General features: G+C 43.6%; 2 protein-coding genes across 4 annotated transcripts in view; one reads left to right on the forward strand and one right to left on the reverse strand.

The window, feature by feature from the left end:
• The window catches only part of LOC143296536 (dipeptidyl-peptidase 5-like), a 38060-nt gene extending 30103 nt beyond the window's left edge, over positions 1-7957 (forward strand). For both annotated transcript variants that reach the window (XM_076608553.1, XM_076608554.1), the window contains 2 exons: positions 194-303; positions 6085-7957. In XM_076608553.1, the coding sequence (XP_076464668.1) occupies positions 194-303; positions 6085-6105 (131 nt within the window). In that variant the 3' untranslated portion in view covers positions 6106-7957. The remainder of the gene's footprint in view (positions 1-193; positions 304-6084) is intronic.
• A 6514-nt stretch (positions 7958-14471) lies between these two features.
• The window catches only part of LOC143295985 (spermatogenesis-defective protein 39 homolog), a 45315-nt gene continuing 31940 nt past the window's right edge, over positions 14472-27846 (reverse strand). For both annotated transcript variants that reach the window (XM_076607710.1, XM_076607709.1), the window contains 4 exons: positions 25799-25885; positions 24654-24743; positions 20291-20392; positions 14472-17507 (listed from right to left, as the gene is read on the reverse strand). In XM_076607710.1, coding sequence (XP_076463825.1) covers positions 17490-17507; positions 20291-20392; positions 24654-24743; positions 25799-25885 — 297 coding nt within the window. In that variant the 3' untranslated portion in view covers positions 14472-17489. The remainder of the gene's footprint in view (positions 17508-20290; positions 20393-24653; positions 24744-25798; positions 25886-27846) is intronic.

The raw sequence follows: 27846 nt of genomic DNA on the forward strand, positions 1-27846 counted from the left end.
GGAACTGTGATGGACGAACCCGGGTGTGGCCGTGTATGGGGGAATCTAAACGAGTGGCATGGGAGTAATGCCACTGAAATGGTGCAGATGCAGCAAAAAAAAAAAAAAAGGAGAAGAAAAGATGTATGTGCTTCTTATCTAACCCTCGTGGAACCAAAGACGTGTTGTACAGCGTGGTGGTTGTGTTCCACAGGGGAGCAGCACGGCTTCCGCAAAGCCGAGAACATCCAGGCAGCCCTGGACAAGGAGTTCTGCTTCTTTGGCAAGGTTCTGGGCTTCACTCCCGCTGACGACATCACGGATGTAAGACATGTCTCTCTCTGTTCTGTGGCAATGGCTGTCTGTCTTTTCTCTCTGTATTGTATTTGTATTTGTATTCCTTTTTATCACAACAGATTTCTCTGTGTGAAATTCGGGCTGCTCTCCCCAGGGAGAGCGCGTCGCTACACTACAGCGCCACCCTTTTTTTTTTTTTTTTCTGCGTGCGTTTTGTTTGTTTTTCCTACCGAAGTGGGTTTTTCTACAGAATTTTGCCAGGAACAACCCTTTTGTTGCCGTGGGTTCTTTTACGTGTGCTAAGTGCATGCTGCACACGGGACCTCGGTTTATCGTCTCATCCAAATGACTAGCGTCCAGACCACCACTAAAGGTCTAATGGAGGGGGAGAAAATATCGGTGGCTGAGCCGTGATTCGAACCAGCGCCCTCAGATTCTCTCGCTTCCTAGGCGGACGCGTTACCTCTAGGCCATCGCTCCATTGTAGGCCATCACTCCATTTTATTGTAGATAAAGCACAATCAGCCAGGACGAATCACATCCAGCTTTTGGGATTTTCGAGAAGTATAAGGACGAAAACCAATTGCTTCGCCAATAGCTTTTTCCTCAAAGCAGTCAGTGCCCTGTCTCTCGAACAAATCCACTATGATAAATAGAATTGTGCAATCAACAACCATCTACCTGAAGATCTAGTCATCAGCCCCATCCACATGTAATATGCGGCTTCTGTTCAAATGTGTGTCTGTGTGTGTGTGTGAGAGAGAGAGAGAGAGAGAGAGAGTGTGTGTATGTGTGTGCAGTGCTTGCCTGTGTGAGTATGCACATGTTTTTGTATTGATATGGACTCATATGTATCCTAATTTCTACTGTATCTGTGTATGATTTTCGATTTATGTTCGTACCTTGTTATGTACTACCCTCCCCCAATATTCCTTGTGACCCTGGTACACTTGGTAATAAAGACATATTCTGTTCTATTCTATTCTATTCTGTTCTAGATATTGTATTGCATTGCAGTTTGTCACAACGTTGTGTGTGAAAATTCAGTCCTCAGGGAGAGCATATCTTCCCTGCCACTGACAACATCACAGACACACTTCTCTCTGTGACGATGTGTTCTTGTGGCAGTGGCTGGTTTGTCTGTCTTTCTCTGTTTTTTATATCATAATTATTATTTATTTATTTATTTATGTAAGCTTATCTATTATTTATTCACCTTTTTTTTTTTTTTTCAAGGCCTGACTAAGCGCGTTGGGTTACGCTGCTGGTCAGGCATCTGCTTGGCAGATGTGGTGTAGCGTATATGGATTTGTCCGAACGCAGTGACGCCTCCTTGAGCTACTGAAACTGAAACTCTCTGTTGTATTGGATTGCATTGCAGTTTGTCTCAACATATTTCTCTGTGTGAAAATTCAATCTGCTCTCCTCAAGGAGAGTATATTATTACAGTGTAGCACCACTGTTTGTTTTGAGGTGTTTGTTTTTTTTTTCATTCTGCCAGCAAGCGTATTTGTTTTCTTATCAAAGTGTTGGGTTTTTTTGGGTTTTTTTACATAATTTTGCCAGGGACAATCCTCTTTTTTTCTTCTTTTTTTCTTCTTTTTTTTTGCTGGGGGTTCTTTTACATATGCTTGATTAACTCTCTCCATACGAACGGCGAAAGAGACAACGTTAACAGCGTTTCACCCCAATTACCATCATCAAAATTTTGCAAGCGGAAGGCTCTTATACTGAAGAGGTGAATGTTGACAAAGAATACCACAATTCTGATGATGGAAGCTAAAGGTTGGGTCATTCAGAGACCCACTGGACATCCGAGGGGTCTGTGTAGAGGAGAAGAGAGGACTGGCCGTACTGAGTGAGTTAATACATGTTACACAGGATCTTGGTATATCATCTTATCTGAATGACTAGCATCCAGATTACCGTTCAAGGTTTAGTTGAGAGGAAAACAGTTCTCACAAGTGTATGATATAATCCCATGCCCTCAGGTTCTCTAGCTGCCAAGGCTGATGTGTGACCACTTGGCCAGACTCCACTGCTGTACTAACATTGAAGTGGTGTGGTGTGTGTCCATCGAGATCAATGATGACCATCGTTGTCATCCAGCTGGGGGAGGGTGGTGGTGGGGTGGGGGAAGGATGCTCATGAATCTGTCTGTGAATGCGCAGATGGCTGAATTGTCCAATCTGCGCACGAAATGTTCGCTGACAGTTGGGGCAGACAAAGACAGGCATATCATTGTCAGGGAGCTTGTTTGCCCGTGACTTTCTGGCCTGCCTCTTCTGAACAGCTGCAGCAGTCCTGTTGGCCTCGTACAACTTGGCGCCTTTGTGCACAGCAGCGCGCCATTTGTCACGGTCCACTGTAGATTCCTCCCAGGAGTCAGGGTTGATATCAAACGCTTTCAGAGAGACTTTCAGAGTATCTCTGAAGCACTTCGTCTGACCTCCGTGTGATCTCTTCCCTTGTTGCAGCTCGCCATAGAAGAGCCTTTTTGGGCAGCCAATGGTCTGGCATGCGTGCCATGTGTCCAGCCCAGCGAAGCTGGGACTGCATCAGGATGGTGAAGATGCTGGGAAGGGTGGCTTTTGTGAGCACCTCTGTGTCTGGGGTCCTGTCTTGCCACTTGATGTTCAGTAGCTTCCTGAGGCATGTTGCGTGGAAGTGGTTCAGCTTCTTGGCATGTCGTTGGTACACTGTCCACGTTTCGCAGGCATACAGTAGTGTGGGGAGAACTACTGCTCTGTAGACCTTTAGCTTGGTCTCAAGACTAATGCCTCTGAAGTAATTCACAGTGTAAAGCATTATTTGCAGCTGCTTCGGATGACATTGTTAATTTCTGGTGGATATATACATACACACACATTATTTCCACCACAGCTCAAAAAGAAAAATCCAAATGATGAATTACATCCCTTTTGCACATGATGAACACACAAACAACAAAGAACAGTAACTTTCTTTCCAGCAAAGGTACACAACTCTTAATCTAGAGCTGAGGCCAAGCCACAGTAATAAGACATTTCCAGAGAGTAGCTGTCGGATGTCAATGCCATCCATTTTAGTTGTGACTTCCCCTGTATTCATGTCTGTGTTATTTCCAGATAAGGTCACATTGTAAAGAGCAGTTGCAGTGCCAATGTGAAGAGTGTGTATTTTGTTTCAGGTAAAATTGTGAAATCAGAAAATAGAAATGTTTTGGTGTCATATACTGTACCATGTCAAACTGATGCAAACTAGGCCTATTGGTTTGCTCTGCTTGGCCAAATTTCGCGCGGCTAACGGTGAAAAGACGGGCCCACCCGCTCTCAGCCAATCAAACGCCTCTAAAAACTATAAGCGCTTAATCATTCCTTTGGCCAAGGCTCTCCACGCCATCTTGTCAGGTTTACGCTCTGTCTCGTCTTACGCTTTTTTCGGCTATTCAGCGTATCCTTTTGGCCTTATTTTGTTGCATGCGGCTTGTGTTTATTGTATTCTTACATTCTGTGTACTCGATTCGACTCGGCACCCTCGATTCGTTCGATTTTTTCTGCCTCTAAGTCGATCCTGTCTTTCCTTTCTCTGTTGGGGGTCGGATTTTCGCTGGGTGCCTAAGCGCGGGTTCCATGCCTCGTGTGCCATACCACGAAGGCAGGGAATCATGATGCTGGGATTGAGACTCGGTAAGAAACTCTCCCAGGCCCGGAGCTCATGATTCCTCCCGATACGGACCGCGGCGATGCGTCGTTAGACGCTGATCGCGGAGGCGACGTTCGTACCAGTAAAACGGTCATGAAGGGGACCGGGGGGAAAGAGGTACGAGCGTCGCCTCCCGAGGTGTCCCAGCGCGAGGCAGGGAGAAGGGTGAATGGCAAGTCATCTCCGTGCTGTGGGGACTCGCAGCTAGGCGCGGACTCCCAAGGGGAGGCCGCGCCCGGCCATTACCCGGGTCCCCACTCGGAGACGGCCCTCACGTGCCCCATTGTTGTTCCCCCTCCTCCCTTCTCTGTCGACCCCCCTCCCCCACCTCCTTTTGGGGGGGGGAGAAAAATTTGGTTCCGGGGGGGGATCTCTACTTTGCCCACCCCGGACCAAGCCACCCCAGTCTCCCCACGGGAGGGGATTCGGGGCGCGTGGCAACCTGCTCTGCAGGTCTTCCCGCTATCCGGCCGGTCTCCCCTGCTGGGGGAGGCCCGTGCGTGTCAGGCGGTTCCGGGCAGTCAGCCCGCTCGTCTTCGGGCGGGACTGACACCCAAGTCGGACCTGACCTCCCTCCGACTTGGCCAGGTTGTTCCCTTCATGGAGGTCAACGCACCAGTGACCCTTGGGGTTCGGGTCACAGTATGGCTGGTGCAGGTAAAATTGTGAAATCAGAAAATAGAAATGTATTTGTTTCTTCTTTGAGTGTTCTTTCGTTCCTTTCTTTCTTTCATTCTGTCCTTCTTTATTTATTTATTTTCCTTTTGGCAGAAGCATGCTAGAAATACTTTCACAACAGTGTGTCTCGTGTCCTGTTCAATATGAAGTTCCATGGCAGTTTTAGAGCAGAAACATCAACAACAGATGGGCGCAATAGCCGAGTGGTTAAAGCGTTGGACTGTCAATCTGAGGGTCCCGGGTTCGAATCACGGTGATGGCGCCTGGTGGGTAAAGGGTGGAGATTTTTACCATCTCCAAGGTCAACATATGTGCAGACCTGCTAGTGCCTGAACCCCCTTCGTGTGTATATGCAAGCAGAAGATCAAATACGCACGTTAAAGATCCTGTAATCCATGTCGGCGTTCGGTGGGTTATGGAAACAAGAACATACCCAGCATGCCCACCCCTGAAAACAGAGTATGGCTGCCTACATGGCAGAGTAAAAACGGTCATACACGTAAAAGCCCACTCGTGTGCATACAAGTGAATGCAGAAGAAGAAGAAGAAGATCAACAACAACAACATCAACAACAACAACAGATGGTTGGAATGCTGAAAGGTTAAAAGTAAATGTAAGGAAAATAGTCAGATGTGTGAAATGAAAGGGAAATGGCAAAAGTTTGGATCAAAGAGAGATGAACAGTCAAGTCTTCTGCATTGTTGCTGTGTTGCAGTTTTGTGTTTGTTTTTGTTTTTTGGGGGGAGAGGGTGGGGGGGTTCTTTTTTTTTTTCTTTTTTTTTTGTGGCCTCAGTTACATGCAAGATCACGGAGCACATTGTCTCACTCTTTTTTCTTTTCTTTCTTTTTTTTTTTTTTTTTTAGTGCTCTTCACGTGTCTTTCTTCATTGGCCAAAACAAAACCCAAAAAAGCAACAACAAAAAACTAACAATAAAAAAACAACCACCAAAAAAACATAGAAAGAAAAAATAAAACTCTCCCAGCCACATTCATTCACATTCACACACAGTTCTCCATCTGTGTGATATTCTACTGATGGACAAATTCTGTATTTTTTAATCAGCGTAAGGTTATTCGTGTCTGGGTTTTTTCTTGCACTAGTGTGTGGTGTGGTTCGTCCGTCGGGATCGACAAGGACCATCTAGTCATCCTGGGGGTGGGTGGGTTGGGCTCCGTGGGTGCGTAGATGACCGGTCAGGCCAATCCGCGCCGGAAGGTTCTGACGCAGTGTGGACAGGGGATGGTGGCAGCTGTCGGGGACTTGCTGGCACTGCTTTTCCTGGCCTGTCTGCGTTGCTCTGCTGCAGTGTGTGGTACATTACATGTAATGAGTCATTCATTCTCTCCCTCTTTAAGGTACTGACTGTATTTGTGTGTGTGTGTGTGTGTGTGTCCTACGTGTGTCAATATGTGTATCTGTATAAGAGTGTATGCTGTGTTGCAGTTACCTATCGTCAACCTGTAACAGAGCCCTGCAGTATGGAGAAAAGGGGTCAACTCGTGCAGCACAGGTCCTGTGCTCTGTGGCTTGCACGCAACTGAGGGGTAGACAAAACCAGCCAAATACCCCGACAAGTTTGGAAATTATAAAGGTGGATTTATATTAATCAGATCAAAAGGAAAATGCCATAAAATCAAAAAAAAGTACCACCATGTTTTGTGCCTTGCATTACATTTTTTAAGATGTGTCTGATAAATTGAACCAGGATGAAGTATAAAAAAAAAAATATATATATATATATATATATATAACTGTCTAGCTACCTTTTTTTTCTTAACCTAAACATAACCAAAAGTACTCAGAAATTGTCTGTATCATTATCTTATCAGAGTTACTGTATTCTTTGTCTGAATCATCCATCTTCTGTGATTCTTTAAACAACCCAGTGTCACGGCTCGTGGCATTCATTTGTGCGCGTTTGTGTGTTCGTCTCCCTTCCCCTCCTCTCCCTTTTCCCCTCTCCCTTTCTCCCCCCTTCTCTCTCCCCCCTTCTCTCTCCCCATTTTTGCTCCAATGTTTTTCAGTGTGCTCAGTTCAATGCTGAACTGATGCACATGAAATTCTTGAGATGTATATCTGGCATGTCTTATTCCTTCACGTTCTTAACTCTTGAGATGAGTTCGGAAGTAACGTCATTTGGAAGGAAGGATTTTGCTTTGCTTTTGGAGCCGAGCATTGGTTGGAGACAGGTCACTGAGCCAGCAAGCGACCTGTTGGGTGCCCTCTTGACAGGAGCTGTGGGGTTCGATTCCTGTGTGACCCCCTTCTTCCTCTGTCTGGGTCTGTGCTCTGTGTTTTCTCCTGGGCCAGTGGTGTGCATGATTCCTGGTGACAGGTGAGGGGGGAGTTGTATAGTTAGTTTGTCCTCGTGGTGTTAGTGTTGTAGCTTGTGACATTTGTTTGCATTTTGGGATTGTTTAACAAAAATATTTTAAATCCAGTAGTCTTTTATTTCTAGATATTTTGGTGGGAATTAATAAGGTGGTGTTAAGTGTGTGTTATTTTGACATGTATTCAGCTCGAGTTATTGTTTCAAAATTATTTTCGTTACAATGAAAACTGTCTAGATTTTCCAAACATTTTTGTATTTTAATACGGAGATTGTAATATTGCCTGTTTGGGTTTTGTTTCTGTAGAAATCAGTAAGATAAATACTGGCACACTGTCATTTAGGGTTACTTGTAATGACTCTTTCAGTTTGTGTGTGGGCATAACTCATTATCAGAGAAACCATACCAGTTCATGTACTTTTGGCATTTGTAGTTTTTGTGTGAAAGCGACTGCATTGATGTCCACTTATTCACCTACTTAGCGTAATGTGTATTGCTTAAGGTGGCGGTCAGTCTTTTGTAAAAGAGCATAGTCTCCAGAAACATGGGAGTCTGTTACAGATTTTTCCTGTGGGTTTTCCTGTCTGTCATCACCCCAACGGAACTCCAGGATTTGCCTCTGCAGTGGGCCTCGTTCCCCTTTCGCCCTGTCCATCCCAAATTCCCTCACGCCCACTCCGTACCCTGACCTCCTTTCTTCGAACGTCCTCATCCATTGCCCCTCGTCCCATGTTACCCTCTTCGACTCTGCAGGCCTGTGACTTCAGCTGGCTCTTTGACACTCGCCGTCCATGAATGGTCTTGATTTTGGTTCCACTTCAAGTGAACTGTCATTATCCCACAGAACTGGTGCCAGAAATTCTCAGTTTGAGTTAACTATGTTGTGGTATTATGGGACTGAATGAGATTGGTACTGCGTTTAAGGGGTTAAATTTTTGTGTCTGACTTGTGTTTCAAACGGAACAACAGTAAAGAACCGAGCTGAACTTTCTATGTCTGTGTGTTTTGTGTTGTCAGGATGTATGTTAGTCTGGGAAGGTGCGGGGGTTCATGGGCAACCCCTTATGGGTTGTGACACCCAGCATCAGGCTGGTCAGCGGAAACGGATTCTTGGCCATACCTTCACTGTGTTTTGCGGGTCAGACTTAGTGTTGCCAAACTCCAGAAACTAGTCAGAGTTAGTGTTATATATAAAACACCACAAACAAGGTTGGGCACAATGTCACAAAATACCAGAAACTAGATCAGATTGTGTTACAAAACACCAGAAACTGGGTCAGACATAATTAACAATTAGTAAACAGTGGTAACTCTCTCCATTCACAAGGTACAGGTACACAACTTCAAGTCAGTGCTGCTTACGCTACCGATTCAGCTAGCACACATGTAAATAAAAGGTACATTGGAACAAACCCAGACACTTCCTCGAGGAAAGAAGCGCCGGGCCTGTCCTTATACCGATCATTTGACATGTGCACACAGCAGCAATGACAGAAGAAATGTGCAAACACAAATTAGCTTTTATTCAAGACTGGCATAGCCTCTTTAATCCTGAACAAGCCACACAGAACACATGGACAATACAGACCAAACACATGGTTGCATCGGTGGTTTTTAAACTGGAAATTAACAAACAATGAGGCCAGGAGATGAAATGATTAACAAACAGTAAAGAGTGGTAACTCTCTCCATTCACAAGGTACACAACTTAAGTCAGTGCTGCTTATGCTACTGATTCAGCGAGCACACAGGTAAATAAAAGGTACATTGGAACAAACCCAGACACTTCCTCAAAAAAGGAAGCACCAGGTCAGACAGTGTTACAGAATTGTAAAAAAAAAAAAAAAAAAAAAAAAAAACTGGGTCAGGCATAGCTACAGAAACAGCTTCACAATACTTAGAATCACAAGTAACTTGCTGGTGATCCCACAGGTTTTTCTGGCCTTCAGCTGTTGCTCTGAAATCACATAGCATAGTAAAGAGCGGTATTCTGATGCAGTGGATTGCACACCAGTGAAGTGTAGTGCACTGCAGTTTCACTTCAGTTTCAGTTTCTTAAGGATGCATCACTTCGTTCGGACAGATCCATAACGCTACACCATATCTGCTGGGCTAATGCCTGACAGCAGAGTAACCCAACGCGCTATTCAGGCTTTGAGTGCGTGTATCCGTTTACCTGTCAGATTAGATTTCTGCTGCATGATTTTGCCAAAGGATTACACTTTTGTTGCTATGAGTTCGACGGGCGCAATAGCTGAATGGTTAAAGCGTTGGACTTTCAATCTGAAGATCCCGGGTTCGAATCACGGTGACGGCGCCTGGTGGATAAAGAGTGGAGATTTTTACGATTCCCAGGTCAACATATGTGCAGACCTTCCAGTGCCTGAACCCCCTTCGTGTGTATACGCAAGCAGAAGATCAAGTACGCAGGTTAAAGATCCTGTAATCCATGTCAGCGTTTGGTGGGTTATGGAAACAAGAACACACCCAGCATGCACAGCCCCGAAAGCGGAGTATGGCTGCCTACATGGCGGGGTAAAAACGGTCATACACATAAAAGCCCACTCGCGTATATACGAGTGAACGTGGGAGTTGCAGCCCACAAACACAGAAGAAGAAGAAGAAGTTGCTATGAGTTCTGTTTCAGTGTGCCAAGTGTGTGCTGCACAAGGGACCTTGGTTTCCCCAACTCATCTGAATGACTAGATGCTTAGTTTGATTTTCCAGCCAAACGTGAAGAAAGGGCGCAAGTGGGAATCAAACCCAGACCTTCCCAGACACTGTATTGGGAGGTAAGCGCCTTAACCATTCTGCCACCATCCCCTCTGTGTGGGGCAGTGCAGTGTTGTGTACTGAAATGTTGTCTAGTGTATTATAGTGCACTTCTGTGTAGCGTGAGTGCAGTGTTGTGTAGTTTATTGTAGTGTTATGTATTATAGTGCAGCTCAGTGTAGCGTTAAGTGCATGGCAGTGTAGTGTATTGTAGTGTTATGTATTATAGTGCAGCTCAGTGTAGTGTTCAGTGCATTACAGTGTAGTGTATGTGTTATGTATTATAGTGCAGTTCAGTGTAGCATAAAGTGCATTGCAGTGTAGTGTATTGTAGTGTTGTGTATTATAGTGCAGTGCAGTGTAGCACATTGAAGTGTAGTGAAGATTTTTTGTGTGCATTGCAGTGTAGCGCAGTGCAGTGTTGTGTAGTGTATTATAGTGCCATGCAGAGTAGTGCAGTGTTGTGTAGTGTATTATAGTGCCATGCAGAGTAGTGCAGTGTTGTGTAGTATATTATAGTGCCATGCAGAGTAGTGCAGTGTTGTGTAGTGTATTATAGTGCCATGCAGAGTAGTGCAGTGTTGTGTAGTGTATTATAGTGCCATGCAGAGTAGTGCAGTGTTGTGTAGTGTATTATAGTGCCATGCAGAGTAGTGCAGTGCAGTGTTGTGTATTATAGTGCCATGCAGAGTAGTGCAGTGCAGTGTTGTGTAGTGTATTATAGTGCCATGCAGAGTAGTGCAGTGTTGTGTAGTGTATTATAGTGCCATGCAGAGTAGTGCAGTGTTGTGTAGTGTATTATAGTGCCATGCAGAGTAGTGCAGTGCAGTGTTGTGTAGTGTATTATACTGCCATGCAGAGTAGTGCAGTGCAGTGTTGTGTAGTGTATTATAGTGCCATGCAGAGTAGTGCAGTGTTGTGTAGTGTATTATAGTGCCATGCAGAGTAGTGCAGTGTTGTGTAGTGTATTATAGTGCCATGCAGAGTAGTGCAGTGTCGTGTAGTGTATTGTAGTGCCATGCAGAGTAGTGCAGTGTTGTGTAGTGTATTATAGTGCCATGCAGAGTAGTGCAGTGTTGTGTAGTGTATTATAGTGCCATGCAGAGTAGTGCAGTGCAGTGTTGTGTAGTGTATTATAGTGCCATGCAGAGTAGTGCAGTGTTGTGTAGTGTATTATAGTGCCATGCAGAGTAGTGCAGTGTTGTGTAGTGTATCATAGTGCCATGCAGAGTAGTGCAGTGTTGTGTAGTGTATTGTAGTGCCATGCAGAGTAGTGCAGTGTTGTGTAGTGTATTATAGTGCCATGCAGAGTAGTGCAGTGCAGTGTTGTGTAGTGTATTATAGTGCCATGCAGAGTAGTGCAGTGTTGTGTAGTGTATTATAGTGCCATGCAGAGTAGTGCAGTGCAGTGTTGTGTAGTGTATTATAGTGCCATGCAGAGTAGTGCAGTGTTGTGTAGTGTATTATAGTGCCATGCAGAGTAGTGCAGTGTTGTGTAGTGTATTATGGTGCCATGCAGAGTAGTGCAGTGTTGTGTAGTGTATTATAGTGCCATGCAGAGTAGTGCAGTGTTGTGTAGTGTATTATAGTGCCATGCAGAGTAGTGCAGTGCAGTGTTGTGTAGTGTATTATAGTGCCATGCAGAGTAGTGCAGTGCAGTGTTGTGTAGTGTATTATAGTGCCATGCAGAGTAGTGCAGTGTTGTGTAGTGTATTATAGTGCCATGCAGAGTAGTGCAGTGTTGTGTAGTGTATTATAGTGCCATGCAGAGTAGTGCAGTGCAGTGTTGTGTAGTGTATTATAGTGCCATGCAGAGTAGTGCAGTGTTGTGTAGTGTATTGTAGTGCCATGCAGAGTAGTGCAGTGTTGTGTAGTGTATTATAGTGCCATACAGAGTAGTGCAGTGCAGTGTTGTGTAGTGTATTATAGTGCCATGCAGAGTAGTGCAGTGCAGTGTTGTGTAGTGTATTATAGTGCCATGCAGAGTAGTGCAGTGTTGTGTAGTGTATTATAGTGCCATACAGAGTAGTGCAGTGCAGTGTTGTGTAGTGTATTATAGTGCCATGCAGAGTAGTGCAGTGTTGTGTAGTGTATTATAGTGCCATACAGAGTAGTGCAGTGCAGTGTTGTGTAGTGTATTATAGTGCCATACAGAGTAGTGCAGTGCAGTGTTGTGTAGTGTATTATAGTGCCATGCAGAGTAGTGCAGTGTTGTGTAGTGTATTATAGTGCCATACAGAGTAGTGCAGTGCAGTGTTGTGTAGTGTATTATAGTGCCATACAGAGTAGTGCAGTGCAGTGTTGTGTAGTGTATTATAGTGCCATGCAGAGTAGTGCAGTGCAGTGTTGTGTAGTGTATTATAGTGCCATGCAGAGTAGCGCAGTGCAGTGTTGTGTAGTGTATTATAGTGCCATACAGAGTAGTGCAGTGCAGTGTTGTGTAGTGTATTATAGTGCCATGCAGAGTAGCGCAGTGCAGTGTTGTGTAGTGTATTATAGTGCCATACAGAGTAGTGCAGTGCAGTGTTGTGTAGTGTATTATAGTGCCATGCAGAGTAGTGCAGTGCAGTGTTGTGTAGTGTATTATAGTGCCATGCAGAGTAGTGCAGTGCAGTGTTGTGTAGTGTATTATAGTGCCATGCAGAGTAGTGCAGTGTTGTGTAGTGTATTATAGTGCCATGCAGAGTAGTGCAGTGCAGTGTTGTGTAGTGTATTATAGTGCCATACAGAGTAGTGCAGTGCAGTGTTGTGTAGTGTATTATAGTGCCATGCAGAGTAGTGCAGTGCAGTGTTGTGTAGTGTATTATAGTGCCATGCAGAGTAGCGCAGTGCAGTGTTGTGTAGTGTATTATAGTGCCATACAGAGTAGTGCAGTGCAGTGTTGTGTAGTGTATTATAGTGCCATGCAGAGTAGTGCAGTGCAGTGTTGTGTAGTGTATTATAGTGCCATGCAGAGTAGTGCAGTGTTGTGTAGTGTATTATAGTGCCATGCAGAGTAGTGCAGTGTTGTGTAGTGTATTATAGTGCCATGCAGAGTAGTGCAGTGTTGTGTAGTGTATTATAGTGCCATACAGAGTAGTGCAGTGTTGTGTAGTGTATTATAGTGCCATGCAGAGTAGTGCAGTGTTGTGTAGTGTATTATAGTGCCATGCAGAGTAGTGCAGTGCAGTGTTGTGTAGTGTATTATAGTGCCATGCAGAGTAGTGCAGTGCACTACAGCAACAAAGCACAGAAAAGTGAAAGGTGATTTTTCAGTTTACAGAATCAGTGTGAAATTCAGGTTGATCACGTGTGACACAGGACTGGCATTCCAAGCTCAAGCAGTTTTCTCTGGATGGGATGTGTATATCTGCAGCAGCATTAATTAAAAGCATGTTGAGACATACAGCAAGTGTGTTTGTGTATCTGAATATGTGCATGTGATTTTTTTTTTTTAAAGTACAAACAAACAAAAAACCAATGAAGGTAACTCTATTTGGAGAAATTCAAATCAAAAACAAAACAGATCACATGATGATACTGTTGACAACACAATGCTCCGTTCAACCTCATCACCACAAATGAAACACACTCACACTCTGTTCAAAACACACTCACACTTTGTTCAAACACATCATCACAAACAAAACACACTCACACTCTGTTCAAAACACACTCACACTTTGTTCAAACACATCATCGCAAACAAAACACACTCACACTCTGTTCAAACACATCATCGCAAACAAAACACACTCACACTTTGTTCAAACACATCATCGCAAACAAAACACACTCACACTCTGTTCAAACACATCATCGCAAACAAAACACACTCACACTCTGTTCAAACACATCATCGCAAACAAAACACACTCACACTCTGTTCAAACACATCACTGCAAACAAAACCTGCTCACAAAGCATAGCACTTAGCAGGCCCTCAAGTCCTGGACTTGGCTGCATCAGTGATCTTAGCAGTGCTGAGTGTGTTTCAATCAATCAGTCAGTCAATCACAATCAATCAATCAATCACTTCATTGTCTGAAACAGAGTACAGAAATGCACCTTCAGGCTTGTCGTAAAGACAGTAGAATAGAATGTGTCTTTGTTACCAAGTGTACCGGGGTCACAAGGAATACTGGGGGAGGGATAATACATAACCAGATACGAACATAGAATCTTATTTTGAGAGATAGTAATGTTTAAAGTGAATACATTAATTCCATTATTAACTCAGTACTGCCAATTAGGGTTTACTCAGTACCATGCTAGAAATTCCCTCTTCCTATGTTGTTTTTTTTTTTTTGTTCTGGTGGCATTTTTTGTTTCTTTCTGTTATCTCCTTTTTGCCTCGTCAATTTTTTCAAACTGAAAATAAAGTAATATATATCAGAACTTGACAATGAGCATTTTATTATTGGCCTGATGTTTTATTCATATCTGTTATGAAATATCAGGCAGATATTTCATTAGAATGGTCTGGAATCACAAACTTTAACATCTTATACTATGTCAAGAACTAAAACAAGGTTCATCAGCCACTGAATTTTGAGGAAGTTTAAAAAAAAATTATTTCTGTACTAACAGTTATAAATTGTGGTGCAGTTAGGATAAATACTTGCTGTTGAGAGCAAGTTAGCTTGATAGTGATGGCACCATTTTGTGTCATTCTGATAGCTTTAGTATCTTTCTGTCATACTGTAATAGCTTGCTCGCACACACACACACACACGCACACACACATAATAGTGTTTCACAACTGTTTTATTATTTTGTAAAAAAAAATTTCTGCTCAAAATGCTTTCAATTTTCTCCAATATTTTAATTTAAAGCACACTATTAAAAAAATCTTTTTTTTTTAAATGATGATACATGTATATTTGAAAGATACATTTGTGAACATCCTTGTATGGATTTCACAGGCCAGAAGTTAATGCGTACAATACACACTTTTCCCACTGCGAACAAACGGGCAGCTTCAGTTTCAAGAAGGTAACAAAGCACACAGTCTGGTCCATTTATCCTACACCACATCTGCTGTTAAAAAACAAGAACAAAAAAAAACAGGCTGTTCTGGCCTACCCAAGGTTTGTGTAAAATAAACAGTTAAAAAAGCACACACAAAAAAAGCAGATGCACTCACACTCTTAACTCGCACACGCTGACACAAACATGCACACAGAAACGTAACGCACATGAAACAATCTGCAGTCTCACAGACACCAAGGCTCAACCTTAAACCGATGAACTGATGTACCCAGTCGCCCCCCCCCCCCTCCCCACCCCCACCCCCCAACACACAGAGTGACACAACTACCTGTTGTGCAGTTCACAAACACATAAAACATCACTTGGTGGGATTATGCATGCGCATGTTCACACTTGTACATGCACACAAAAAACGTGTTTCAAATACCTGGACAACCATATGATATGTTACCAAGTCTTATGCAAGTTGTTTTCATCAGTTCATTATTAATTAATACTGCCATTTCACAAATGACTTCACATGTCCCCTTATAACACTAAGCTGTATGAATGTATGTTGTATGTTTTCTGTTTTTGTCACAACAGATTTCTCTGTGTGGAAATTCGGGCTGCTCTCCCCAGGGAGAGCGCGTCGCTACACTGAGAGCACCACCGTTTTTTTGTTATTTGTTGCGACAAAGAGGAATACAATACAAAACAATACAAAATACAATGCAATACAATGCAATGCAATGCAATACAGCACATTTTATCCCTATTACAACAGCAGGCAGAGGCATTCATTTGTATTTCCTAGCTCCAAAGATGTTCACAGCAAATTAAATCTACACTGGTTTTGGTTTGGGCTCTGCAGATGGGTAAGCTTCAAGGAGGCGTCAAAGCATACGGACCGATCCATATACACTACACCACATCCGCTGTTGGTAAAAAACAAACAAAAAAAGCCTGACCTTCGCATAAACCCAACATGCTGATCAGGCCTTGATAGAAAGCAAATGAACTAACAAGTGAATGCATGAAAATATATTCCCTCAGCAGTAAGTTCAATTGTGGCAGGTCCACTTCCTTAGCTGTGCTTGACTATGTATGTATACATATGTATGTGTACATAACTACATGCATGTATATGAATGTGTATTATGTGCGCGTGCGTTTATGTAAGTTTGTGCCTGCCTATGTGTGCATATGTGTTAGGGTAGCTGTTAGATACACATGTATTGTTAAAATGTATGTACGCAGTGTGTGTGTGTGTGTGTGCGTGTGTGTGTGTGTAGTCATATTTTGGTGTGTGTATGTAACATAGATGTAATGTTTTATGTTAACAAAGCGTTTTTGTAAAGCACCTAGAGCAGATTTCTGGACAGTGTGCTATATAAGTATCCATTATTATTATTATTATTATTAAAGATATGAACAAGGTTAATGTGAGGAAATGAAAGCTTGAAGCAAAACAAACAAACAAACAACTGAATACGTAAAAATAATTTATATCAAAACGAAAGATAACAACAAAGTTAATGATAGGAAAACTTGAAGCAATAAACAGGTATGTCACTTAAAGCTCATATTATCCACAACCTTGATGGCATTGCCTGTCAAATGTGAGTGCATGGAAGTCACACTTTCATCCTGAACACCACTCTCCAAAGAACAAGAAACACAGGTCCAAACCAACCATCTTGTCATGCTTTTCTTCTTAACCTTTGATTCTTGCTCTTGCAGTTGGCATATTCCAGTCAGTATCAGTGAAATCAGGCAGACGACGGAAGTTTCTCTTACAGAAACAAGTGTGGTGGTGGTGGTGGTGGTGTCACTTGCCCTGGTTTTATTTCAACCATATTCAGGAGGGTGTGTGGGGGAAGAGGGATAAGGTATGATGTGTGTGTGTGTGTGTGAGGGGGGTGGGTGGGGGCAGGATAATGCTTGTATTTGTATGCGTGTGTGTGTGTGTGCGTGTGGGGGTAATGCTTGTGTGTGTGTGTAGTGTGTGTGTGTGTATGTGTCTGTGTATGTGTATGTGTGCATGCGTGCATGCCATAAAGCAGTATGGGATGAAGAGAACGTCTTCCTGTCTTGACCAAGAATTACCATGTCTCTCACAAAACAAAAGTGGTGCCCTATTTGATTTTGCTTCCTGGAAATACCTGAAGATTCACACCTGTCCTGTGCTGCATCCATCAGGATGCCATGTTCTGACAGCACCTCCATTCAACGTCATCCTCACAGAAAACAACACACATCAAAACCACAGGATGCCATGAGCTTACACCTCATTCAACGTCATCCTCACGGAAAACACCAACGCACATCAAAACCACAGGCAAACTCCCTCAAACATGTATGCACACAAGTGTACTCACACACATATATTCACACACACGCAGAAGACAAAATGCAAACAGACGCACCCTTGCACATGCCCATATGAATGTGCACAAGCACACACACACAGACCAAACTAATGAACACATATATTCACACACGCATGCACATTTTTTGCCTTCTCACACACTTTCATTTCAAGGTTCATTTGATTCGCCCTCTGGCCAGTCCAAGCAGTTCATTGAGCAGTCTGCTGAGCAGTCCACTAAGCACTTCACAGAGCAGTCCACTGAGCAGTCCGCTGAGCAGTCCCACTGAGCAGTTCACTGAGCAGTCCACTGAGCAGCTGAGCACAGCCACAGCACAGACAAGCCATCCTTGTGGCCAGGTTCAAACCTGCGCCAGGCACCAGCAGCTGAAGAACGGAGGGGCAGCTCACCACTGGGCCCTGCGTCATTTCCACCGCATGGCCTGAAACAAGATGTGCAACCGTCACCAGATGTAACAGGGTGAAATTGTTCTCTTTGCCCTGCAGAGAGAGAGAGAAAGAGAGAGAGAGAGAGAGTGCACGTTTATGACCCGTGTTAGCTTCAGCATCATAACTTCACATGCAAAATAATAATCATGTAGGGAGGATGTGCTGCATCTTGATATGTTTTTATGAAGTGAGTTCTCCTACCCTTTCCTTGTAGAACCAATAATATTATCAGTTCTCAGTTAGCTTTAAAAGAGAACAGGCAACAGCAGTGTGTGTGCGGGCCTCTGTCAACCTGATAGGGGTAATCATTTACTTATTTATTTCCCTCCTTTCACGAGGACAGTCCCTTGCCCCTTTAACCCCCCCGCTCTCCTGTTCCCTTTACCCAAGTCCCGATACGTTCCCCGTTGCGTCCTCAATAAAGCCTTGAAGAAAACTGGTGCTGACGTGGTGAGAGAACCCTGCCCAACCGGCTACAAAATGGCGCCAAATGTGGGCACACCATACTACAGCTCTGCTGGCAGTGTCACAGGTGACAGATCAACAGTACGTACCCCTTCCTTGGTTCTTGTAAATTTCACTTTTAATATATCAATGATTGTTCTTTGATGATTTTTTTTTTTTTAAAGCTTTTAACATGATCTTTTCTTTCTCAAAAGCAAACAAAGGCATTTCAAACACAAAGAGGAGCAATAACCCAATGCCTATTGTGTGCATAGCGACCAACAGATGCACACACTGAATATAATAACATAGCAGCCACATTTGCTGATATCTTAATATAGTACTACTACTAATAATAATGATATTACCACTATCATTATCATTAAATGTTACTTATACCACAAAAACTCATTCGACTATTGGCTGTAAGTGCCTTACATAAAACCATTCCTATACAATAATGCATTTTTACATGACTTTAATATGTTTCTGCTTTATCTTGAATGTTCCTTCTATTCATTCTAAGTACTGGATTTGTAAAGTGCTTAGAACTTTCTTCAACTTATATTACAGCATTATATAAAAACAAATTACCATTATGATTATCATTAAGGCAGGCTGAAAGAATTGCTGAAGACCCGCACAATGAAATGAGGCTTGAGAATGCAAAACTCTGCAGACAGAAATGCATGCATGCAGCATGCACTTTCTGGGAACAGAGACAGACAGACTGGAAATCAAAATACATAGACGCATGATTATAGAAATGTACCCAGTTAAATGTATTCTATGAAAGCATTCCCAACATGCCAGAGGAATTGTGAGACTATCTGCACACAGTCTGCATTATTGTTCATTTATACTGTTGTGTGTGTGTCTGTGTGTGTGTGTGTGTGTGTTGTGTGTGTGTGTGTGTGTGTGTGTGTTTTGTGTGTGAGTGTGTGTATATTGACATTACTTTTCATTTATACTGTTGTGTGTGTGTGTGTGTGTGTGTGTGTGTGTGTGTGTGTGTGTGTGTGTGTGTGTGATTGGATGAGTGTGTGAGTGTGTGAGTAGTGTGTGTGTATATGTATGCATTTGTTGGTGCTTGCGTATGTTCGTGCGTAAGAGTGTGTGTGTGTGTAAGTGTGTGTGATTGCATGAGTGTGTGAGTTTGTGAGTAGTGTGTGTGTATATGCATGCATTTGTTGGTGCTTGCGTGTGTTTGTGTGAGTGTGTGTGTGTGTGTGTCCATGCATGCTTGTGTGCATCATTCAATTGTCTACATTGTTTTGTTATCATTTCATCTTTTAATATCTAATATATTACTTGATTTATTTAATGACATGGTCTTTATTAACGGTTCTCGCTTACCTATGTTTCAAATTATATGCATATGTTTCTGTGGGGATGTTTGAGTGAATGTTTTTAGTGCTACTTCAAAGCGCACAGAGCTTCAAGAATATGCGCTATAGCAAGATGCCTCAATACATGAATACATAAATACCTTATGATCACACACACACACACACACACACACACACACAAAGAAAACTAGGAAAAGTTGCCACAGCCATTAACAATGTATCATACACACAAAGAATTCACACAGGGGTTTTAGCTGGAAACTACCTGGGTGTCAGTTCAAACAAATGTTGCTGCCCAGTTTGGGGAGATTATCTGAAAACAACAAAGTTTACTGACAGTACCAGCTACCGTGGTGAAATGGTCAGCGTCACGCACTGTCAACTGGGGGGGGGGGGGGGGGGGCAGGGGAGGGAGGATGGAGGTTCGAACCCCATCAGTGAGAAGGTTTATTCAACCCATGTCTAGCTGAGAGCTGAGAGTGCTGCGGACTCAAACGGATGGAAGACTGGGACCGCAGAGTCGAGGGTCATCCACTTTACAGATGCATTTTTCAGGAGCGCTGCTCCAATTTTCTTGACCAACACTGCAGGTGTCTGCATCTCTTGAGCCTGGCTGATAGCGGGGAGTACTTTGAAAGGAAGCACAGAACAAAGTCTTGTGACATCGTCCCAAACCTCCGAAATGGACCTCCATCAGTGCATGATTAACATCCTCCTCCTCATCATTCAAATATTTTCAATTATACTGTGGAGATATTCAAATATTCACATATGATTTTTTTTTTTAGAACATATTTGTATAGCCACATAGCCACACACACACACACACGCACACACATATATATTATATATAATCAATAACATAACACTATGGAGATATTCATATTCGTCTTACAACAACGTTACGAAAAACTACTATGACCAACAATCACGTTTTACAAATGTAAAGTCTCTTTGCTGAGGGCACCCTAACAGCCGCTCACCTCGTCTCTCAACACCCTGCGAGCATAGTCTCCCTCCAATGTGGCCGCGTTCCTCCGCGAGAACTCCTCCACCCCCGCCCGGTCCTTCAGTTTGACCAGCGTCTGTTCATGATGACGGAAAACAGTTCGTAGTTCGTGATGCGAGAAAACAAACAGTTCATGTTCGTGATGACAGAAAACAGTTCGTAGCTCATGATGAGAGAAAACAAACAGTTCATGTTCGTGATGGCGGAAAACAGTTCGTAGTTCGTGATGACAGAAAACAGTCCGTAGTTCGTGATGAGAGAAAACAAACAGTTCATGTTCGTGATGACGGAAAACAGTTTGTAGTTCGTGATGACAGAAAACAAACAGTTCATGTTCATGATGACGGAAAACAGTTCGTAGTTCGTGATGACAGAAAACAAACAGTTCATGTTCGTGATGACGGAAAACAGTTCATAGTTCATGATGAGAGAAAACAAACAGTTCATGTTCGTGATGACGGAAAACAGTTCGTAGTTCGTGATGAGAGAAAAACAAACAGTTCATGTTCATGATGACGGAAAACAGTTCGTAGTTCGTGATGAGAGAAAACAAACAGTTCATGTTCGTGATGACGGAAAACAGTTCATAGTTCGTGAAGAGAGAAAAACAAACAGTTCATGTTCGTGATGACGGAAAACAGTTCATAGTTCGTGATGCGAGAAAAACAAACAGTTCATGTTCGTGATGACGGAAAACAGTTCGTAGTTCATGATGAGAGAAAAACAAACAGTTCATGTTTGTGATGACGGAAAACAGTTTGTGATGAAAAAAACAGTTTGCGATTGTGATGAAAGAAAGCAGTTCGTGATGAGAGAAAACAGAAAACAGTTCGTGAGAGAAAACAGTTCGCAATGAGAGAAGAAAACAGTTCATGATGAAGAGAAAACAGTTCATAGTTCGTGAGAGAAAAAAGTTTGTGATGAGAGAAAACGGTTCGTAATGAGAAAAAAACAGTTTGTGAGAAAAAACAGCTCGTGATAGAAAAACAGTTTGTGATGAGAGAAAATAGTTTGTGAGAGAAAACAGTTTGTGATGAGAGAAAACTGTTCGTGACGAGAGACAACAGTTTATGACAAGAGAAAATAGTTCGTGATAACAATTTGTGATGAGAGAAAACAGTTCGTGAGGAGAGAAAACAGTTCGTGAGGAGAGAAAACAGTTCGTGAAAACAGTTCATGATAAGAGAAAGAGTGAAAGAAAAGGCCTACGCAGTAGACCTTCCATCCCTTTCCAATGACATTCAGTTATAACCCCTGCAGATTCCACATGTGCATGATTCCACGTTTGGTCTGAGTGTGAAGGTGTGTGTTCTTTAGCTTGGGTCTTTGTGTGTGTGTGTGTGTGTGTGTGTGTGTGTGTGTGTGTTCGCATGTGCATGCGCGCGTGTGCGTGCGTGCGTTGTAATTAAGAAATGTAATAGGTGTGGTTTTTTCATCTGTTTTATGCTTCTGTGTGTCAAATCATTATTTTTTCTTCTTCCTTTTGTAAGTCATTGGGTGAGTGTGTTTGTGTTTGATGTTCATTTTTATGTTTGTTTTTGTTTTTGTTTTTGTTTTTTTTCTCAAGGCCCGACTAAGCGCGTTGGGTTACGCTGCTGGTCAGGCATCTGTTTGGCAGATGTGGTGTAGCGTATATGGGTTTAACCGAACGCAGTGACGCCTCCTTGAGCTACTGATACTGATACTGATACTGTTACTCTCTTTGACCTCCGTTTACGGGAGGAAAGCGCTCAACAAGTATCCATTATCATTATGATTATCTTCTTCTTCTTCTGCGTTCACTCGTATGCACACGAGTGGGCTTTTACGTGTATGACCGTTTTTACCCCGCCATGTAGGCAGCCATACTCCGTTTTCAAGGGTGTGCATGCTGGGTATGTTCTCGTTTCCATAACCCACCGAACGCGGACATGGATTACAGGATCTTTAACATGCGTATTTGATCTTCTGCTTGCATATACACACGAAGGGGGTTCAGGCACTGGCAGGTCTGCACATATGTTGACCTGGGAGATCGTAAAAATCTCCACCTTTTACCCACCAGGCGCCGTCACCGTGATTCGAACCCAGGAACCTCAGATTGACAGTCCAACGCTTTAACCACTCGGCTATTGCGCCCGTCATTATGATTATCAAAACACTGTATGTGTGGCAAGACTGCAAACTGAGCTGCCAGTGTTTCAGTTTCAGTTCCTCAAGGAGGTGCTACTGCGTTCAGACAAATCCATATACGCTACACCACATCTGCTAGGCAGATGCTTGTCCAGCAGCATAACCCAATGCTCTGAATTAGGCCTTGAGTGCATGCTTATACATCTGTGTACACAGAGTGGTTCTTTTTTGTTTTTGTTTTTTTACAGAATTATGCCAGAGGATAATCCTTTTGTTGCCAGGAGTTCTGCATGCATGAAGTGCGTAATATTTGTATTTGTATTTCTTTTTATCACAACAGATTTCTCTGTGTGAAAATCGGGCTGCTCTCCCCATGGAGAGCGTGTCGCTACACTGCAGCGCCACCCATTTTTTTGTATTTTTTCCTGTGTGCAGTTTTATTTGTTTTTCCTACTGAAGTGGATTTTTCTACAGAATTTTGCCAGGACCAACCCTTTTGTTGCTGTGGGTTCTTTTACGTGCGCTAAGTGCATGCTGCACACAGGACCTCGGTTTATCGTCTCATCCGAATGACTAGCGTCCAGACCACCACTCAAGGTCTAATGGAGGGGGAGAAAATATCGGCGGCTGAGCCGTGATTCGAACCAGCACGTTCAGATTCTCTCGCTTCCTAAGCGGACGCGTTACCTCTAGGCCATCACTCCAATGTACACAGGACCCTGGGTCTCGTCCAAGCAACTAGATAATCTGTTGATTTTCCTGTCAAACTTGGGAGAAATGGCGAGACTGGGATTCAAACCCAGACCCACACAGACACTGTATTAGCAGATAAGCACCTTATCCATACTGCTACCTTCCTCTCTCCCTCTTCTGGTGCTGGCAAACACTAATCAGCCTTCAACTCAGTCCCCAGACACAGCTCCTGGTGGGTAAAGGATGGAGATTTTTCCCCATCTTCCAGGTCAACAGGTGTACAGACCTGCTACTGCCTGAACTCCCTTTGTGTGTACATGCAGGCAGCAGATCAAATACACATGTTAAAGATCCCATAATCCATTTAAGTGTTCGATGGGTTATGGAAACGAGAACATACCCAAAATGCACACCCCCATAAACAGAGTATGGTTGCCTGCATGGCAGGGTAATAAACAAACAGTCACACATGCAAAATGTTACATGGCTGTGTGAACGTGTATGTGTGTGTGTCCACGTACTCCCACCCCTCACTCTCCTGAAAATGGAGTGTGGCTGCCTACATGACGGGGATAAAAACTGTCACACTCATAAAAGCCCACCTAACTACATAAGTGAATGTGGAAGTTGCAGCCCATGAACGAAGAAGAAGAAATGTGCACTGCTTTCTAAAGCAGTGCAGCTGGCAAACTGCTTTTATCATTAGTTCATGACAATCATCTTTCTTTATTTTTTTCAAAGCAGGGCATGGTGGTTTACAAGGTATTTTACCCCCGCGCAGTTTGAAACCCAAAATGGATGTGGGCATTTGCTAGATCCTGGGCGCTCACAAGGCAGTATGGTACATGCATTATTCTTGTTCTTGTTGCTTGTAGTCCTGCTGACCACACAGGGCCATATCAGGACTATCAAACCATACAAATGCTCAACTGCGTCAGCACAAAACTGTCACATCTACAAAAAGACACTAAGACAAACCTACATCACATTCATGACACAGTATCCTAACCATTTAGATCCTTATGGCAAATAAGACCAGGCCATGCTGAGGACACCAGCCCTTCCGCTTAATTTATCATCCCCAGATTACAAAAAAATCATAAAAATGTAAGAAAAAACCAATACTTCAAAGCCAAACAAAAAATACATAAAAAGGCCATACAGGCAAATAACATTACAGAATGGGCAGCTAGTGCCCGTCCCAGTGTTTACATCTCACTGCCTAATCGCCAGAGCAAAACAGCACAGATCGTACATCACAGACTGTGGAAAAGAGAAAAAAGTGTCATGGCTTGCTTGAAAAAAGAAAGGGGAATGGACTGGGAAGGCAGAAAAAGGAGACAACAGTGAAGATAGAAAAAAGGCAGAAACAAAGACAGTGATAGAAAAGAGGAAATTTCTAGCACAGAATTTCCAGAAGGCGGGGATGCTATTTATACTGAAAGACCCCACGCTTCCCCACGGGGGATGGTGCATGCATGCTGGTGTTGATGTGAAAGTATGAAGGTATGGGATACTTGACCCAGATTTACCTCAATGGTGACCTTCTTGCACCCTGTCTTCCGACTCAAGGTCAGCTTGGTGTCAAGGTCGTCGACCAGTTCTAAGTATTTGGTTAGTATCTGCAACAAAACAGACATTGAGCAGTTTCAATCATATCTGACTGACGTTGACAAAGTAACAGTGATTCAAAGCAAAAAAGAAAATGATAAAACTCCATGGAGCTTCTTTTTTGAAATTCTGTACCCATATATTAAGTCAATCACTTTTATACATCTCAAAACACACACACACACACACACACACATACACTCATATACACACAGTCACACACGCACACACACACACACACACACACAAGCACACACACACACAGTGTCACATACAAAGTGTAACACACACACACACACACACACACACACACATGATGGAGTTTCCCGTTGGACCGACGGATGAGTAGGCAGGCAGGCTTATCTGTCGGTGTGTGTCCTCATATGGGAGAAGAGGCCGATTCTGGATGCGCAGCACTTCCCACAGGTGTTGCAAGGGAAAACGTCTCCAGAAGTTGAGCCCTGCTTCCTTCGCTCACGCTTCTCCTTAATGGCCAGTGTTCTCTTGTTTTCAAACGTCTTTATGCCACTAGAGCACAGCGTCCTCCAGCGACAGCGGTCAAGGGCATCAGTTTCCCAGGAAGCGATGTCTATGTCACAGGCTTTGAGGTTTGTCTTCAAGGTGTCCTTGAAGCGCTTGCAGGGTCTTCCAAGTTCGCGGTGGCCTTCCTTCAGCTGACCATACAAGAACATCTTCAGGATCCTGCTGTCTGTCATGCGGAAAACGTGTCCTGTCCAGCGTAGCTGGCACTGGATCAGCAGGCTTTCGATGCTGGGCAGGTCACTCCTCTCTAGGACCTGGAGGTTGGAGACCCTGTCTTGCCACTTTATGCCGAAGATCTTTTGTAGGCATCTCTGGTGAAACTGCTCAAGTTGTCGAGTGTGACGACGATACGTCGTCCATGTTTCACAGCAGTACAACAAGGTGGTCAGCACAACAGCTCTGTGGGTGTCACAGTGTCACACACACACACACACACACACACACACACACACACACACACACAGTGTCACACACACACACACACACACATCCACACACATCCACACACTGTTAAAACACATACATCCACAGGCGCTTGAAACTTGTGAAGGATCTCCACCACTTTGTCAAAGCCAATGGCAGCTTTCATCTTCTTCCCTCCGAACCAGCCCTGCACACACACAGCGGTAACACTGCAGCCATGTCTCCTCTGGTCTGTCACCCCACTGCTCTGTGTGTGTGTGTGTGTGTGTGTGTGTGTGTGTGTGTGTGTGTGTGTGTGTGTGTGTGTGTGTGTGTGTGTGTGTGTGTGTGTGTACCAGTGTGTGTGTGTGTGTGTGTGTGTGTGTGTGTGTGTGTGTGTGTGTACCAGTGTGTGTGTGAGTGTGTGTGTGTGTGTGTGTGTGTGTGTGTGAACCTGTGTGTGTGTGTGTGTGTACCAGTGTGTAAGTGTGTGTGTGTACCAGTGTGTGTGTGTGTGTGACTGTGTGTGTGTGTGTGTGTGTGTGTGTACCAGTGTGTGTGTGTGTGTGTGTACCAGTGTGTGTGTGTGTGTGTGTGTGTGTGTGTGTGTGTACCAGTGTGTGTGTGTGTGTGTGTGTGTGTGTGTGTACCAGTGTGCGTGTGTGACTGTGTGTGTGTGTGTGTGTGTGTGTGACTGTGTGTGTACCTGGGTGTGTGTGTTGGAGGGGCAGGGGGGTGGGGGCGGGGGGGGGGGGGGTGCCTGGGTGTTTGTGTTGTGTGTGCATGTGTGTGTGTGCATGCATGTGCATGCGTGTTTCTGTGCATTTGCACGCTTGTGTCAATGAGTGAGCATGTTTGAGAACAAGTGGGCTTGGTGAGCACGGCCCATTTTCAGATTTTATCTTATTTCAGTCATTTCCTGTCTGCATACCTTTCCACTGACTACATGTCATTGTATTTTCTAACTTGACTTTGTCTAAACGTGACGTAATGCCTATGATGCAGCCTTCAAATTGAAGGCGATCGACCTAGCAGACGACAGTGCAAGCAGCGAACCAGCAGCGACCTCCACTTTGCGTTCATGTTCATGAAGTGAAAGCGAGGCTGAAGTCAGTGACAAGATGGCGGAGGAAGCTGTGCTGGTTCTCTTCAACTCAGACACTGAAGACGAAGATTTCAGTGGATTCAGTGAGCAGGATGACGTTCAATAAATGTGACTATCCCTAAATTATGGATCTCATTTTCATTATGTGTGTGTTTTTTTTGTGGGTTTTTTGTTGTTGTTTGTTTTTTGTTGTTGTTGTTTTTTTGTTTTTTTTGTGGCACTAGCAGTATTTTCGCTTGCTTTTCTTTGTGTTGTTCCCGCTTGTGTTTATTTCATAACCTACAGTATCAACAGCTTTTCTGTAGTATTAGTATGTGTTCCAGTACCGGAAATAAGTGCGGCTTATAAGCCAGTGCGGCTTATGTATGTATAAAATTCAATTTTTTTCCAAAACTTAGTGGGTGCGGCTTATATACCAGTGCGCTCAATAGACCGAACTTTACGGTACTCATTTCATATTTTTATGTTAACATTAACGACAGGTGTGGTTGTCGAGTGGTGAATAACCGGTTAGAGCGCTACATTCTTGCCCATGTTTCCTGAGTTTGATCCCTCTCGCACCTGGTGGGTTAAGTGGAGATTTTTCCAATCTCCAAGGTTAACTCTTTCCATACGAACGGCGAAAGAGACGATGTTAACAGCGTTTCACCCCAATTACCATCATCAAAATATTGCAAGCAGAAGGCTCTTATACTGAAGAGGTGAATGTTGACAAAGAATACCACAATTCTGACGACGGAAGCTAAAGACTGGGTCATTCAGACACCCCTTGGACATCCGAGGGGCCTGTGTAGAGGAGAAGAGAGGACTGGCCGTACTGAGTGAGTTAATATATGTACACGCCTGCTGGTGCCTGAACCCCCTTCTTGTGTACATGCATGCAGAAAATCAAATATACACACTGAAGATCCTATAAATTATAATCCATGTCAGCTCGGGTCCATGTCTGACATTGGCTTACAGCTGGGCCAACAGAAAAGCGAGAGCTGTATAATCAATGGTTACTCCACTGCAATGGGAAGTCATTGATGGCTTAGCCTTTTGTGGACTGAGACTCTCAAACT

The sequence above is a fragment of the Babylonia areolata genome, chromosome 21 (genome assembly GCF_041734735.1).
Source record: "Babylonia areolata isolate BAREFJ2019XMU chromosome 21, ASM4173473v1, whole genome shotgun sequence".
Lineage (NCBI taxonomy): Eukaryota > Metazoa > Mollusca > Gastropoda > Neogastropoda > Buccinidae > Babylonia > Babylonia areolata.